Source organism: Aotus nancymaae, unplaced genomic scaffold (genome assembly GCF_030222135.1).
Source record: "Aotus nancymaae isolate 86718 unplaced genomic scaffold, 86718_ANA_hifiasm-v0.15.2.pri h1tg000103l, whole genome shotgun sequence".
NCBI classification, from domain to species: Eukaryota; Metazoa; Chordata; class Mammalia; order Primates; family Aotidae; genus Aotus; species Aotus nancymaae.
In genome coordinates this window covers 211,080-228,325 of record NW_026988518.1, presented here as the reverse complement: position 1 = coordinate 228,325, position 17,246 = coordinate 211,080, and the positions used below count along the sequence as shown (strand labels likewise).

General features: G+C 38.5%; 1 protein-coding gene across 3 annotated transcripts in view; it reads right to left on the bottom strand.

Annotated features, from left to right (window-relative positions):
- Nucleotides 1-201: 201 nt before the first annotated feature.
- SASS6 (SAS-6 centriolar assembly protein) overlaps nt 202-17,246 on the bottom strand; it is a 61,331-nt gene continuing 44,286 nt past the window's right edge. For all 3 annotated transcript variants that reach the window (XM_012458448.2, XM_012458450.2, XM_012458449.2), the window contains 3 exons: nt 4,755-4,852; nt 2,178-2,272; nt 202-2,077 (listed from right to left, as the gene is read on the bottom strand). In XM_012458448.2, coding sequence (XP_012313871.2) covers nt 1,971-2,077; nt 2,178-2,272; nt 4,755-4,852 — 300 coding nt within the window. In that variant the 3' untranslated portion in view covers nt 202-1,970. The remainder of the gene's footprint in view (nt 2,078-2,177; nt 2,273-4,754; nt 4,853-17,246) is intronic.

The following is a 17,246-nucleotide window of genomic DNA, read 5'->3' as shown; positions in this document are numbered from 1 at the left end:
TACAGTAACAAATCAAAGCATTATTCTTGCTTCGCATCCATTTCTTCTTTTCCCTAAAAAAAACTATAGGAAAACAAGAGGAAAGAAACAAAAATGCAGTATGCAGATGATTAGCTGGAAGTACTTGATTTTCTAGCGTAGATGCTCTAAATCATTCTTGTTTTATTCTTAATACACTTTTTACATGTCATACCCCAAAAGTAATTTTAATAGTTTATTAACAAAGCCCACCGTTTACAGAAATAACATTAAATGCAACACTTTGATTATTAACACATGTACAATGCAAAACAATTTCAACTGAAAGTTTAAGAGGTAGAGCAAAGATTTAGCACATTGGAAGTCTATATACATTTAATACAAAAAAATTTGCAAGCTAATATCAGAATGATCTCTATCCTATCTTTGTAAAAACTCAACTTTCCTTGTGTGTGTGTGTGTGTGTGTGTGTGTGTGTGTGTGTGTGGAAAGAGATGTATTAAAAAAGAGAGAGCTACGTATATTATGCATCCCATCCAAAACCTGTCACAATATTCTATATATATTACATAGTATTTACAACAAAGCCCCTTCCAAAATCACCAAGAGGCTTCTTTCCTTCAATAGCAAGTGCTTTCAAGTTATTGTACCAAGTATTCTCACTAACACAGTAGTATATCTAAATGGAGAGGACACGGGGGGAGTATCACTGCCTAACGTTATTTACATAATTTTCAGATTAGATCCCTAGTTTAAGACACTTGGAACTGCCAGTAGTTTCAAGATACTGGCTTCATTAAAAAAAAAAAAAATAGTAAAGATTCTTTGTCTTACCATGGAACTCAGTAACATTATTATTACATCATTAATATCTTGAAATGTTTCTTCATCTGTGTAAGAAAGTATTTGAAAGTAATTTTAAAATTATGACATGAGCATTAGTACTTTACAAAGACTGATCTAGAAGACTCTTTAGAGAATGCGACCAGGTATTGTTTGTCAACAAGAAAACAAAATGAGGCCCTATGATTCCAGGTGAATTTTTAAAAATCCCTTAATTTTTCCCAAGGAATAATTCTTAAAACTTTTAGATACAGGGAAGAGAAGAAAATTGTACCTTCTAACAGTTATTTGTTCTGCCTAGTTTATTAACATTGACATCAACCCAAATTCTGATACTATAAAAATAAATAAGTGAATATTCATGATATAGATTTTGTATGGTACCAAGTTTTAAAATTCCACTGATAACAGATTTAGCTGCATAACTAATAAAACTCCAAATGGAAAAAAATTAAGATGAGTATAAACATTAAGGAAGCACTGAAGTTTAAAAAACTTGTCAGCTCAAATGACTAAAGCACCCTATACTTAATCTGCTTACATACACTGTCCAAATTATTTTTATAAGTATATCAAACTTAATAGCAAGTTTAAATGTTTCAAGGAAAAAATGCTATGAAGGCTTAATTCATTTCAGTTATTTAAGGTAAATTTAGGACTTTTCCCTTTAATGTAAATATCATCAGTAATATATTGCAGGAGGTAATCATTTTCCCTCATAATTTCAGATGTCGAATTTAAAAGTTTTATTTTACCAATGAAAGTGATGAAATGAATTAGCATTCTTTGGTTGCACAGTATGAGATTACGAGCAAGTTTTAGTTTACCCGGATTTTCAATGTGATTAGAATCTCCCTTATAAGGATCAACTCTTTTCTTAGAACTGAATTTCTAAAGATTAGCTTAATAAAATTCATACTATTATTCTATAAAACACCATGTTCACAAACCAAAAAATGTCATTTACTCACAATCTTTACCAATTCCCAAGTAGAAATTTGTTCCTGTAACTTAATAAAGGACCCAATATAACAGCTCAAGTAAAATTTGAAACTTGCTTATTATTTAGGATTTGATTTGTGTTGACATATTTTTTTAAGCACCTGAGTTTCTAAAATATCAATAAAAAGTAAAACATGACACTAGAATTAACTGTTGGGTAACTGCCCAGGGAAATATGCTGAAGATGCAGAGGAGAGCACTGTGGGTTTGGAAGATGTCTGTAATGCTCCTAACGTGCCATCTTTCTGATGGTCTGCAAATGAGGACAAAAAAAGGTTACTGGTATTCATTAAGTCTTCATACATTACATTTAATTAAACTATAGAGTACAAAATCCAGGAATGCCTGCTCACCTGAATTATTAAATAGGTTCTGACTGAGTCCTCGTAAAGGAATGCTATCTTCCCTTTTCTTCAGGTATTTGGATTCCAACCCTAAATTTTCACTACTTAAAAAGAAAACAGTAATAACTTACTTAACAAAGTCTTTATCAGTTAATTTTGAAGTTTTATCTCATATGTATACACGTATATAAGATAATGTAACTAAGTTTTATTTAAAACAGCTTTGTTCAGATCACATTCTTCACTGGCTTCTTAAGCAAATTTAAACATTAACCAAAGTAACCTCAGTAAAGAGTAGATTATAATAAACTAAAACTTCTAAGAGCTGGGATAAGGATAGTGGGAAAAATGAAAATTCTACAAGTGCCATAAAATGTAAACACTAGCACAAAAGTGATACATGACAGAAAAATACATGCCTTGAGAGTAACACTATTAATTTCTATCTTAAAATAAGGTTTATTTTTCCTTTGACCCAAAGCTCTTCACAATTTTCTAGTGCTTCAAAGTAGTCATGACTAAATATTAATACATATCACACAATAATAAATTATGGTCAAATTAATACCAATGAGAAAATCTGGGGGAGAAAGAAGGCATTTCTGTATGCTTCCTTTCTACCACTGCCATCCTTTCTAAATCCGTCCAGTGTTAATGGTTTCCCTAGTAAAGTCTCTTTCCCAAGTTAAAGTCTCTTGCAAAACAGAATAAATCAATCCTTTAAATTAAATGATGGTTGCTCTTTACTCAATTTTCAGAAAAAAAGAGAGTGAATAGACTTTTTTTATTTTACTTTTTTCTTTAATGTTTGATACCCAGTGCTACTTTTTGCCAGCTGACAAAAGAACCAGAAAAAGAAAACTCAAAATCACTGAACAGTGCTAATTTTATGGACAGTTGGTTATATTTGACTTTGTACTACAAATATGATTGTCATATTTTCTGCTAGTAAAACTCCTCTGTCTATAAGGATTTTTTTTTTTTTTTCTTTTTGAGACAGATTCACACTTTGTGGCCCAGGTTGGAGCGCAGTGATGTGACTGATACTAGCTTACCACAGACTCCAACTCCCAGGCTCAAGTGATCCCTCAGCCTCCCAAGCAGCTGAAACTACAGTATGCACCACCACCATGTCTGGCTTTTTTTTTTTTTTTTTTTTTTTTTTTTTTTGGCAGAGCTCCATTCTATCATCCAGGCTGGAGTGCAGTGGCATGATCATGGCTCACTGTAGTCTCGACCTCCCAGACTCAAGTGATCCTCCTGCCTCAGCCTCCTGAGTAGCTGGGACTACAGGTATGCACCACTATGCCTGGCCTATGATGAATTTAATATACTAAACATTATGATATGCTACCATTAACAGGAATTCAAGGTGCCTTGTAAACCAGATTTTGATTTTTTTTAAATGGAGGCTCACAAATATTAACTTTTTAATTTTATTTTAGTATTTTATTTATCTTATTTTATTGGGACAGTCTCGCTCTATCACCCATGCTGGAGCACAGTGGCATGATCTCGGCTCATTGCAACCTCTTGCCTCCTGGGTTGAAGCAATTCTCATCCCTCAGCCTCCTAACTGGGATTACAGGTGCCCACTACGCCTGGCTAATTTTTGTATTTTTAGTAGAGACATGGTTTCACCATGTTGGCCAGGCTGGCCTTGAACTCCTGGCCTCAAGTGATCCACTCGCCTTGGCTTCCCAAAGTGCTGGGATTACAGGTGTGAGCCACTATGACCAGCCACAAACATTAACTATTTTAACACATCATGATCTAATGGATAAAAGCTAGAGAGCTGTGATAAGAACACTCTTTGAGCTATGTTAGTAATTTAGTTTGTAATGTAGAACTGGGATGATGAAAGCTCATGATAATATCAACAGACAGGCCGTAAAGCCATTAAATTTTAAGTAAATTAACTACGTTAGTAATAATAAATTACAAACATGAAGTCTATCCAGAGAGAAAAGTTTACCTGTATGAGTGGTTTAATTTAACCATAAGTCATTGAATCAATACACTTTACTATGCAAACCCTGTTTAAGACTAAAAAATAGGGAACGGAAGTCACAAATCGGCATTAAAGCTTATTTATGGGAAAATCTCACAAACCTTTTTACTCATATTCTCTATATATTTCTAGCACATTAGCTGGTATTTTAGATTAGATTATACTGAAAGCAATAAATCAGAAAAATGGAGAGCTTGCAGGGGCAGACATAACCATTAAGAAAACAAAAACAGCTGACCATGAGGACTTTTCAAAAATTTCTATGAACATGTCTGAGAACATTCAAAAGCCCAGTCTTCAGTTATGTAGGAAAATCTCTTTCAACAAATAAAACTTTACTGTCTAAGCATATCCCACATTAAAAAACAAATGAGTAGATTGTTGAAGGAGGAAACAAAAAAGAGGAGAAATCTCATTTTTATAACTAAGAGTGATTCAACTTAAATTTGAATGATCAGTGACTTGAAATCTCTCAGGTAAACAGGTGGGTATCACAGCTGTCAAGCACTGGTAAAAATTCTTTAACATGGCCTTCAAAATTGCAAATATTAAATTTTATGTCATTAAGTACTTACTTTTCCTTATCAGTTGAGCAAGGCATACTAATAACTGCTTCTGACTGAACATCTCCTAGTGATGCCTTTGGTTTTGTAAATTGCAAATTAAACTGAACCTGTGAAAAGGAAAAACATCTCATGTAACTGAGTGAGTTATACAGAATTAGACAGTTTGTTGGGGGTTGAAATAGGTCCTTGCTCTGTTGCTTAGGCTGGAATAGACTGACACAATCATAGCTCCCTGCAGTCCCAATCTCCTGGGCTCAAGCGATCCTCCCACTTCAGCCTTCCAAGTAGCTGAGACTACAGGCACATACCACGAAGTCTGGCTAATTTTTTATTTCCTGTAGAGACAGTTTCACTATGTTTTCCAGGCTGGTCTCAAACCCCTGGGTTCAAGTGATCCTCCCATCTCAGCCTCCTCAAATCCTGGGATTACAGGGATGAGCCACCATACCCAGCCTGAATTAGACAGTTCTATATTGATATGGGTGGTTAAATTTGTTTTCTGATAAACTTAGGTCATAAAAATACAGGCTTTGGCCAGGTGTGGTGGCTCACGCGTGTAATTCCAGCACTTTGGGAGGGTCACTTGAGCTCAGGAGTTCAAGACCAGAGTGGGCAACATAAGGTGACTCCATCTTTACAAAATAAACAAACAAATAAATAAGTCAGGGGAGAGCACCTGTGGCCCCAGCTACTCTGGAGGCTGAAATGAGAGGATTGCTTGAGCCCAGGAGGAAGAGGGTGCAGTAAGCCAAGACTATGCCATTGCACTCCAGCCTGGTGACAGAATGAGACCTTGTCTTAAAAAAAAAAAAAACCAAAAAACCAAAAACAAACAGGTCTCATCCATATTTTATAATATAAGCACATTCTATTAAAAGGAGTTAATAAAAGGAGGCCTATTTCTCTTTTTTCTTTTTTTTTTTTTTTTGAGACAAGGTTGCATTCTGTCACCCAGGCTAATTTTTGTATTTTTCTGTAGAGATGGGGTTTCACCATATTGCACAGGCTGTTCTCGAACTCCTGGGAGGGATCCTCGCAGATCAGCCTCCCAGAATGCTGAGATTACAGGCTCACGTGAGCCACCCACACAGCCAAGAGGCCTATTATTTCTCTTTACCAAAAAAGTAAGTGCCTGTCATACAAGCAAAATGAGTAACAAAATGATTCTTTTACCAATTATTTTCAAACAAAGATATGAACATTAATATATTAAAATAAATGTTAGTGTTAAAAGTAATCAAGGATCACAATAATGCATTTACCTCATGCATTCAGAAAATTCTTCCCCTTTCAAAACTTTCAAAGCCTATTTAAAGATTCTAAATGAGGGCCTGGAATCTGAATTTTGAAGTAGTCAAAAGTAATCAAGTATGCAAAAAATCCAAGAGCATCAGAATCTAAGATATAGCTTATTTTAAGTAAAAATGTACTATGGAATTCATTTTGTATCAGAAAGGTATAAATCTACATAAAATCTATAAGCATGTTAATAGATCAAAGAAAAAATTAATGAACTACTCACATATAAAAAAAGACAAAGTACACATCAGTTTTTGGTAAAACTCAAAATAGGAATAGATGGATACTAGCTTAATATGATAAAATTATAAAGATACACGCTACTTTACTTGGCTATCAAGGTTGAGCATCATAAAGATATCAGTTCTCCCTACATTAATCTATACTTAACATAAAAACATTACATACAACTAGGATATTTTTAATCCCAACAAGCTGATTCTAATATTCTTTATTTTTAAGAAACATCCAATAAGAGGGAGGCAAATTAAGATACCAGATATTAATACATAATATAGCTTCTAGCCACCAATCATAAATAATTAGGAAACCGAGCAAAATAAATGAAAAGAATGTTGTCAGATACAAGACCACAGACAGTGCACGACTGTGATCTCCAAGGTGTAATCCCTACAATTGATCCAGCTTTCTAACTTGAGGCCCCTCCCTGACAGCAGGTGCGAGGGAGAACATAATTGCTAAATTGAGGATATTAAGTTAGAGTTTAAGAAGATTAGATAGCTGGAGCTTGTAGGGCTGAATTCTGATGAGAAGGGAGGCTATACAAAGAACAAGCTCCAGAAATTTACCTGTCAATGTCCTTGAGTCTTTGCTGTTCTAGGCATATGCATAAGGTAAAATTCAACAAGGCTGGATAAAGGAGCACTTTAAGCTCAACAATTTCCTAAGTTCATAAGCGGAAAGACAAAGCAGACAGTCATTAGCTAGGCCCTCAGTGGAGAGCCCGTCACATGCAGGGTCCAGCCCCGCAGGGTCTCGTGGGTATTCTGTGTGCGGAGACAACAGATCGTAGAAAAGAAAGAAACAAGGACACAGAGATAAGAGAAGAATTCAGCTGGACTTGGGGGACCACTGCTACCAAAGGGTGGAGTCCAGCAGTGGCCCCGAATGCCTGGACACGCTGATATTTATTGCATACAAGGCAGGGGGACAGGGTCAGGAGAGTGACTCATCTGACATGATTGGTAGGGGTCAAGCAAATCACATTCTTACAATACGGGGGGCCACGCGAGTACAGTTCAGCGGGTCATGTGGGTAAAGTACAGAGGGCCCCTCCCTCTCAGCCGCTGCAAGGAGGGGAGGCACATACGTCTGTATCTTTCTATGCACTTATCAGAGAAATCGAAGGCTTTTAGAATTCCTCTAATTCTTACTTCTCAGAATTTACAAGGGAGCATTCTAGTGGGAAAGTGGAACATGAAAGTGGACAAGGATGGTGATCATCGGAGCACAGCACCATGGAGAGGTGTTTAAGCCCCTGGATGTCTGTGGGCTGGCCTGGCTAGTGTCAGACCTTCCTCAAGAGCCGGCAGAGAAGAGATTTCTCTGAAACTGCCCAGTGAAAAGGAAACTCCCCCTCACAGCCTGCTAAGCAACGGGTGCCTCCCCAGGCGCTGGCATTACTGCAAGGCCAGCCTGCAAAGTAACAGCGCTACTGCAAGGCTTTTACTCTAGCCTCCTGATCACTTCTCACAATGTCCCTTCGGTTCCTAATTATATTTCACCTGATTATTTCTATATAAGGCTAAAAATGTTTCTACACTGTAATACTAAAGCAAAGGTTAATAATAGAGAATAATGTAATAAGATTCAGTATATAATTATGTGATTGTATCTAAGTGTATTTGGTGTCATTGCTATAACTAAGTAATCAGTTATTTATTATACTGGGACAGATTGTGCCTTCAGTCTCTTGCCATGGCACCTGGCCAACTTTCTTCCCACAGTCACACCCTTGAAACAAGGCTGAACTATCCCTCAAATAGAAGGTACTTTAGATGCACCCTATTAACGCTAAAGATAAAAAGCATAAACCCTCAAAGGAATCCACAAGTAACTTAAATGCCTGCCACTCTTGAGCAACCATAGTGGCTCCCACCTGTAATCCCAGTGCTTTGGGAAGCCGAAGTGGAAGGATTGCTTGAGGCTGGGAGTTCAAGACCAAACTAGGCAACATAATGAGACTCCATCACTACAAAAAATTTTACAAATTAGCTGGGTTTGGTGGTACACACCTGTAGTCCCAGATACATGGGAGGCTGAGGTAGGAGGATCACATAAGCCCTGGAGATTGAGGTTACAGTGAGCTGTGATCACATCACTGCACTCCAGACTGGGCAACAAAGCAAGACCCTGCCTCAAAAAAAAAAAAAAAAAAAAAAAAAAGCCTGCCATGCTTTAAAGAAAGATAAAATCCAGACAATCAACAATGTAACATTCATAATGTTCCACTTCTCAAAAATTACAAAGATAACAATAATAAGTCATACTCAGAAAAAAAATTAGCCAACAGAAACTGATTCAGAAATGACTGAAATTATAGAACAGGGACACAAATGAACTGTGTAAGAACTTAATGGAAATAAAAAGTATGAGAAAATGGAAGATACAGAAAAAGCATGAAATGAAAATTCTAGACATAAAATAGTCAATATATAAAATGAAAATTTCTCACTGGAGAGATTAACAGCAAATTATACACTACAGAAGAAAAGACTAATAACTTTAAGATACAGCATCAGAATCTACATACGATGAAACAAATAATGAAATAAACTAACAATCTTCCTGGGACAATATCATGTAATCAACTACGTATAATTGGAGTAACAAGGAGAAACACCAAAAAAGAGAACAAAACAGAAAAAGAAATGTGAATAATGACCAGAATTTCCTAAACTTATAAATACAAACCCACCCATTTAAGAACGTCACAAAAACCCCAATCAGAAAATGGTATACAAGCTCCACACCAGGACATAATTCAGTTGTTGAAAATTAATGATAAAGAGAAAATTTAAAAGCATCCAGAGAAAAAAGTCACTTTATAGAAACATGACTACTGACATCTTGCCAGAAAATATTCAATCCAGGCAACAATGGAATAACATCTTCAAAATACAGACAGGAAAAAGACTTATCAACCTAAAATTCTATATTCAGAGATAATGAAGTCAAAATAACATTATGAGACAAACGAAGAATTCACTGCCCACAGATCTGCCCTGTAAGAAGCCTTAAAAACCTGTACTATAAGAGATCTTAAAGTTATTAAAAAGAAAGGAAAATAATACCAGATGAAAATTTAGATAGACATAAAGGAAGAGTGTAAATGGTAATGTATGGGTTAACCAAGGAGACTGACTCTTCTTCATTGTTTAATGTCTTTTAAATGCACTTGTTTAAAGCAAAAAAAAAAAAAAAGTAGAGCTTATAACAAACATAGAAGTAAAAATTTGACAACAGTAGCAAAAAGAGAAGGTAAGAAATGGAAGTATATTATTTTAACAGTCTTATTTTACATGGGAAGCAGTATAATAATATTTGAAGGTAGATGATGAAATTGTGTATTGTAAACTAACCACAGAGAAAATAAAACAAAGCCAAAAGTAAATATAAAATGAAAACGAAATAAAATGCACAAAATTAACTAGAAAGGAAGGAAAGAAAAAAGAAGAAAAGGGACACAAGAAACAGACAGGCAGGACACATAGAAAACAAATCATAATATGGTAAAACTTATTATACGCATTACATTTTAAATTCTTTAAGACAGAATGAAAGAATGGATAAAAATGAGTCAATTACAAATATCTAAAAGAAATCACATTTAAATACACAGGCTGGAAAATTTAAAATAATAGAGGCTGGGGGCGGTGGCTCACGCCCTTATCCCAGCACTTTGGGAGGCCAAGGTGGGCAGATCACCTGAGTTCAGGAGATCAAGACTAGCCTGACCAACATGGAGAAACCTCATCTCTACTAAAAATACAAAATTTGCTGGGCATAGTGGCACATGCCTGTAATCCCAGCTACTCGGGAGGCTGAGACCAGAGGATAGCTTGAACCTGGGAGGGGGAGGTTGCAGTGAGCTGAAATTGCACCATTGTGCTGGGCAACAAGAGCAAAACTCCGTTTCAAAAAAAAAAAAAAAAATACAAAATGATACTTCATGTAATAAGAGAGCCAAAATACAATATTAGTATCAAGGTAGATTCATCTTTCTGCTGAGATATGAAAAAAGAAACTCCTAAGGATCAAAGAGTGAGGAAAATCCCTTTCTTTTCATTTTTCCCTATGTCCTTTCCTGCTCCAACTCCCAGGCTACTATATGGAAGCAGAAGTGCCAGAGGTAATGGTGACAGCAACAGTGGCAAGGCAAGAACTAAAACTCTGAAGGAGGGGAATCATATTTTCCTACCAAAGGCACTGTGGTCTCATTAACAGGGGAAAAATCCTCACTGCTTTTGTACTCTCTTTGTCCTATTGCGGCTTCATAACAGATGCACATGCAATTGAAGCAACTGCAAAGCAGACAAGGTGAACCTAGGCCTGTGTTTTCTAGCCAGAAATCAAGAAGAGGCACCCTGAGGACCCAGAATATTTTGAGGAAATCATGGAGAGAAAACTTAAGGGAGAAATCCTGTAAGGTGGTATTATATAAACTGGTAGGCTCACTTAGGAGCTGTATAAATCTGACCCTAATCAATATACCAAAGGCTTTGAGAACCGAACTACGAAGTAAACTACTGCACAGAACAGCACACTTGAGACAGATCCAAATAGCATGACACAACAAAGTCTTTAAAATTTGAACTGACAGTCAGGCATGGTGGCTTACTCCTATAATGCCAGCATTTTGGGAGACTGAGGTGGGGGGATCACATGAGGCCAGGAGTTACAGACCAGCCTGGCCAACATGGTGAAAATCCATCTCTAGGACGGCCGATTAGGAGCAGCTCAGGATTGCAGCTCCCAGCGAAAGCGTGGAGGGTGAGTGCATGCCACATTTCCGGATGGATTTTTATTGCCCACAGACCAGGAGATTCCCAGGCGGAGGAGCCCCATGGGTCGCCAGCACGGCTGTTTGGCCAGCCCGGCTGTTTTGGCTGGCTCCCTGGTGCCATGGGTCCGGGCACTGTTCTAGCTGGCAATTGGAGCTCCAGAGAGACAGAGTCACCCATTCAACTGATAAAAAAAAAAGGGGACTGAAACAGGGAGCCAAGCCAGGAGATTCCTGGGCAAAAAAGCCGCCACAAATCTCAGCACGGCTGTTTCAGCCAGCACAGTGGGTCGCCGCACAGGAAATCACACAGATCCTGGCCCCTTTTCAACAGGTGACTGGAACACCTGAGAAAGAGTGGACCGTTCAACTAAAGAAAAAAAAGGCTCTGAGGCAGGGAGCCAGGTGATAAGGCTTGGCTGGTCCCACCCCCACAAAGAAACAGCAACGGGAAACACTCTGGATTGAGTTTCACAGCAAGCACAGCTGAACCCCGGATGGTCCAGCTCTGTGGGGGAGGGGCGTCCACCATTACCGAGGCAGTCCACTACTACGGAGGCAGCCCACCATTGCCGAGGCAGCCCACCATTGCCGAGGCAGCCCGCCATTGCTGAGGCAGCCCGTCATTGCTGAGGCAGCCCACCATTACAGAGAGTCCGCCACTATAGAGGTGGGCGGCCACTGCCGAGGTTCTAACTACACCCATATAAACAGGACTGCAGGGAAGTTCACATGACAGCTGGGCGGAGCCCACAGCAGCTCAGGAAAGTCTCTGCAGGCAGACAGTGACTAGGCTGCCTCCTTGCTAAGCAGGGCAGCCCTGAAAAATAAGGCAGCAGCACAACAGAAACTCATAAAGCCCTAACTCTCCAGGACAGAGCACCTGGGAAAAAAGAAAAAAAGGAGTTTTTGAATTCTACTACAGCAGATTTAAACTTACCTGCCCAGCAGCTCTGAATGAACAACAGAGCTCACAGCTCAGCACTTGAGCTCCTATAAAGGACAGACTGTCTCCTCAAGCAGCTCCCTGACCCCCGTATATCCAAAGAGTCACCTCATAAACGAGAGCCCAGACTAACATCTGGCGGGTATCCTTCTGGGACAAAGATAGCAGAAGAAGAAACTGGCAGAACCCCTTACTGTTCTGCAGCCGCTGCAGGTGATCCCCAGGCAAGCAGGGCCTGGAGTGGATCTCAGCAGTCCTACAGCAGAGGGGCCTGACTGTTAGAAGGAAAACCAAGAAACAGAAATAACTTCATCATCAACAAATTGGACGTCCACTCAGAGACCCAATCTGAAAGTCAACAACTACAAAGACGACAGGTGGATAAATCCACAAAGATGGGAAGAAACCAGCGCAAAAAGGATGAAAACACCCGAAACCAGAACGCCTCTCCTCCTACAAGGGATCACAACTCCTCACCAGCAAGGAAACAAGGCTAGATGGAGAATGAGTGTGATGAATTGACAGAATCAGGCTTCAGAAGGTGGATAATAAGAAACTTCTGTGAGCTAAAAGAACATGTTCTAACCCAATGCAAAGAAACTAAGAACCTTGAAAAAAGATTTGACGAAATGCTAATGAGAATAAACAACTTAGAGAGGAATGTAAGTGAATTGATGGAGCTGAAAAACACAACATGAGAACTTCGCGAAGCATATACAAGTTTCAACAGCCGAATTCACCAAGCAGAAGAAAGGATATCAGAGATTGAAGATCAACTCAATGAAATAAAAGGAGAAGGCAAGATTAGAGAAAAAAGGGTAAAAAGGAATGAACAAAGTCTCCAAGAAATATGGGACTATGTGAAAAGACCTAATCTATGTTTGATAGGTGTACCTGAATGTGATGGAGAGAATGAATCCAAGCTGGAAAATACTCTTCAGGATATCATCCAGGAAAATTTCCCCAACCTAGCAAGGCAGGCCAATATTCAAGTCCAGGAAATACAGAGAACACCACAAAGACATTCCTTAAGTAGAGCAACCCCAAGGCACATAATCGTCAGATTCACCAGGGTTGAAATGAAGAAAATGCTAAGGACAGCCAGAGAGAAAGGCTGGGTTACCCACAAAGGGAAGCCCATCAGACTCACAGCAGATCTCTCAGCTGAAACCGTACAGGCCAGAAGAGTGTGGGGGCCAATATGAAACATCCTTAAAGAAAAGAACTTTCAACCCAGAATTTCATATCCAGCCAAACTAAGCTTCATAAGTGAAGGAAAAATAAAATCCTTTACGAACAAGCAAGTACTCAGAGACTTCATCACCACCAGGCCTGCTTTACAAAAGCTCCTGAAAGAGGCACTAAACAGAGAAAGGAACAACCAGTACCAGCCACTCCAAAAACATACCAAATGGTAAAGAACATCAACACAATGAAGAAACTGCATCAACTTATGGGCAAAACAGCCAGCTAGCATCAAAATGGCAGGATCAAATTCACACATAACTATATTAACCCTAAATGTAAATGGGCCAAATGCCCCAATCAAAAGACACAGACTGGCAAATTGGATAAAAAGCCAAAACACATTGGTGTGCTGTATCCAGGAAACCCATCTCACACACCAGGATACACAAAGGCTCAAAATAAAGAGATGGAGGAAGATTTACCAAGCAAATGGACAGCAAAAAAAAGCAGGAGTTGCAATTCACGTCTCTGATAAAATAGACTTTAAACCAACAAAGATCAAAAGAGACAAAGAAGGACATTACGTAATGGTAAAAGGATCAATGCAACAAGAAGAGCTAACGATCCTAAATATATACACACCCAGTACAGGAGCACCCAGATACATAAGGCAAGTTCTTAATGACTTACAAAGAGACTTAGACTCCCACACAATAATAGTGGGAGACTTTTAACACCCCATTGTCAATATTCGACAGATCAACGAGACAGAAAATTAACAAGGATATCCAGGACTTGAACTCACACCTGGACCAAGCAAACCTAATAGACATTTACAGAACTCTCCAGCCCAAATCCACAGAATATACATTCTTCTCAGCACCACATCACACCTACTCTAAAATTGACCACATCATTGGAAGTAAATCACTCCTCAGCAAATGCAAAAGAACAGAAATCATAACAAACAGTCTCTCAGACCACAGTGCAATCAAGTTAGAACTCAGAATTGAGAAACTAACTCAGAACCGCACAGCTTCTTGGAAACTCAACAACTGGCTCTTGAATGTTGACTGGATAAACAATGAAATGAAGGCAGAAATAAAGATGTTCTTCAAAACCAATGAGAACGAAGACACAACATACCAGAATCTCTGGGATACATTTAAAGCAGTGTCTAGAAGAAAATTTAGAGCAATAAATGCCCACATGAGAAGCAAGGAAAGATCTAAAATCGACACCCTATCATCAAAATTGAAAGAGCTAGAGGAGCAAGATTAAAATAACTCAAAAGCTAGCAGAAGACAAGAAATAACTAAGATCAGAGCAGAACTGAAGGAAACAAAGACACAAAAAACCCTTCAAAAAATCAATAAATCCAGGAGCTGGTTTTTTGAAAAGATCAACAAAAGAGACCACTAGCCAGATTAATAAAAAAGAAAAGAGAATAATCAGATGCAATAAAAAAGGATAAACGGGATATCACCACAGATTCCACAGAAATACAAACCATAATCAGAGATTATTGCAAACAACTCTATGCACATAAACTAGTAAACCTGGAAGAAATGGATAAATTCCTGGACACTTGCATCCTCCTAAGCCTAAACCAGGAAGAAGTTGAAACCTTCAATAAACCAATAACAAGGGCTGAAGTTGAAGCAGCAATTAAGAGCCTACCATCCAAAAAAAGCCCAGGTCCAGATGGGTTCACAGCCAAATTCTACCAGACATACAAAGAGGAGCTGGTACCACTGCTTCTGAAACTATTCCAAACAATCCAAAAAGAGGGAATCCTTCCCAAATCATTTTATGAGTCCAACATCATCCTGATACCAAAACCCGGCAAAGACTCAGCAAGAAAAGAAAACTTCAGGCCAATATCCATGATGAACATAGATGCAAAAATCTTCAATAAAATACTGGCAAACCGATGGCAACAGCACATCAAAAAGTTTATCCACCATGATCAAGTAGGCTTCATCCCGGGGATGCAAGTCTGGTTCAACAGACCCAAGTCTATAAACGTAATCCACCACATAAACAGAACCAAAGACAAAAACCACATGATTATCTCAACTGATGCGGAGAAGGCCTTTGACAAAATTCAACAGCCCTTTATGCTAAAAACCCTCAATAAACTAGGTATTGACAGAACATATCTCAAAATAATAAAAGCTATTTACGACAAACCAACAGCCAATATCATACTGAATGGGCAAAAACTGGAAGCATTCCCTTTGAAATCTGGCACTAGACAAGGATGCCCTCTCTCACCACTCCTATTCAATATAGCATTGGAAGTTTTAGACAGAGCAATCAGGCAAGAAAAAGAAATAAAGGTATTCAAATAGGAAAGGAGGAAGTCAAATTGTCTCTATTTGCAGATGACATGATTGTATATTTAGAAGACACCATCGTCTCTGCCCAAAATCTCCTGAAACTGGTAAGCAACTTCAGCAAAGTCTCAGGATACAAAATCAATGTGCAAAAATCACAAGCATTCCTAGACACCAATAACAGACTTAAAGAGAACCAAATCAAGAATGAACTGCCATTCACAATTGCTACAAAGAGAATAAAATACTGAGGAATACAACTAACAAAGAATGTAAAGGACCTCTTCAAGGAGAACTACAAACCACTGCTTGACAAAATAAGAGAGGACACAAACAGATGGAGAAACATTCCATGTTCATGGTTAGGAAGAATCAATATCATGAAAATGGCCATACTGCCCAAAGTAATTTACAGATTCAACGCTATCCCCATCAAACTACCAATGACCTTCTTCACAGGACTGGGAAAAATCACCTTAAACTTCATATGGAACCAAAAGAGAGCACGCATAGCCAAGTCAATTCTAAGCAAAAAGAATAAAGCGGGAGGCATCACACTACCGTACTTCAAACTATACTACAAGGTTGCACAGTAATCAAAACAGCATGGTACTGGTACCAAAACAGAGATATAGACCAATGGAACAGAACAGAGGCCTTGGAGGCAACACAGCACATCTACAGCCATCTGATCTTTGACAAACCTCACAAAAAAAAGCAATGGGGAAAGGATTCCCTGGTTAATAAATGGTGTTGGGAAAACTGGCTAGCCATGTGCAGAAAGCAGAAATTGGACCCCTTCCTGACACCTTACACTAAAATTAACTCCAGATAGATTAAAGACTTAAACATAAGACCTAACATCATAAAAACCCTAGAAGAAAACTTAGGCAAAACCATTCAGGACATAGGCGTAGGCAAGGACTTCATAACCAAAACACCAAAAGCATTAGCAACGAAAGCCAAAATAGACAAATGGGACCTAATCAAACTCCACAGCTTCTGCACAGCAAAAGAAACAGTCATTAGAGTGAATCGGCAACCAACAGAATGGGAAAAAAATTTTGCAGTCTACCCATCTGACAAAGGGCTGATATCCAGAATCTACAAAGAACTAAAACAGATTTACAAGAAAAAAACAAGCCCATTCAAAAGTGGGCAAAGGATATGAACAGACACTTTACAAAAGAAGACATACATGAGGCCAAAGAGCATATGAAAAAATGCTCATCATCACTGGTCATTAGAGAAATGCAAATCAAAACTACATTGAGATACCATCTCACTCCAGTTAGAATGGCGATCATTAAAAAGACTGGAGACAACAGATGCTGGAGAGGATGTGGAGAAATAGGAACACTTTTACACTGTTGGTGGGAGTGTAAACTAGTTCAACCATTGTGGAAGACAGTGTGGTGATTCCTCAAGGACCTAGAAATAGAAATTCCATTTGACCCAGCAATCCCATTACTGGGTATATATCCAAAGGATTATAAATCGTTCTACTATAAGGACACATGCACATGAATGTTCACTGCAGCACGGTTTACAATAGCAGAGACCTGGAACCAACCCAAATGCCCATCGATGATAGACTAGACAGGGAAAATGTGGCACATATACACCATAGAATACTATGCAGCCATAAAAAACGATGAGTTCGTGTCCTTTGTAGGGACATGGATGAATCTGGAAACCATCATTCT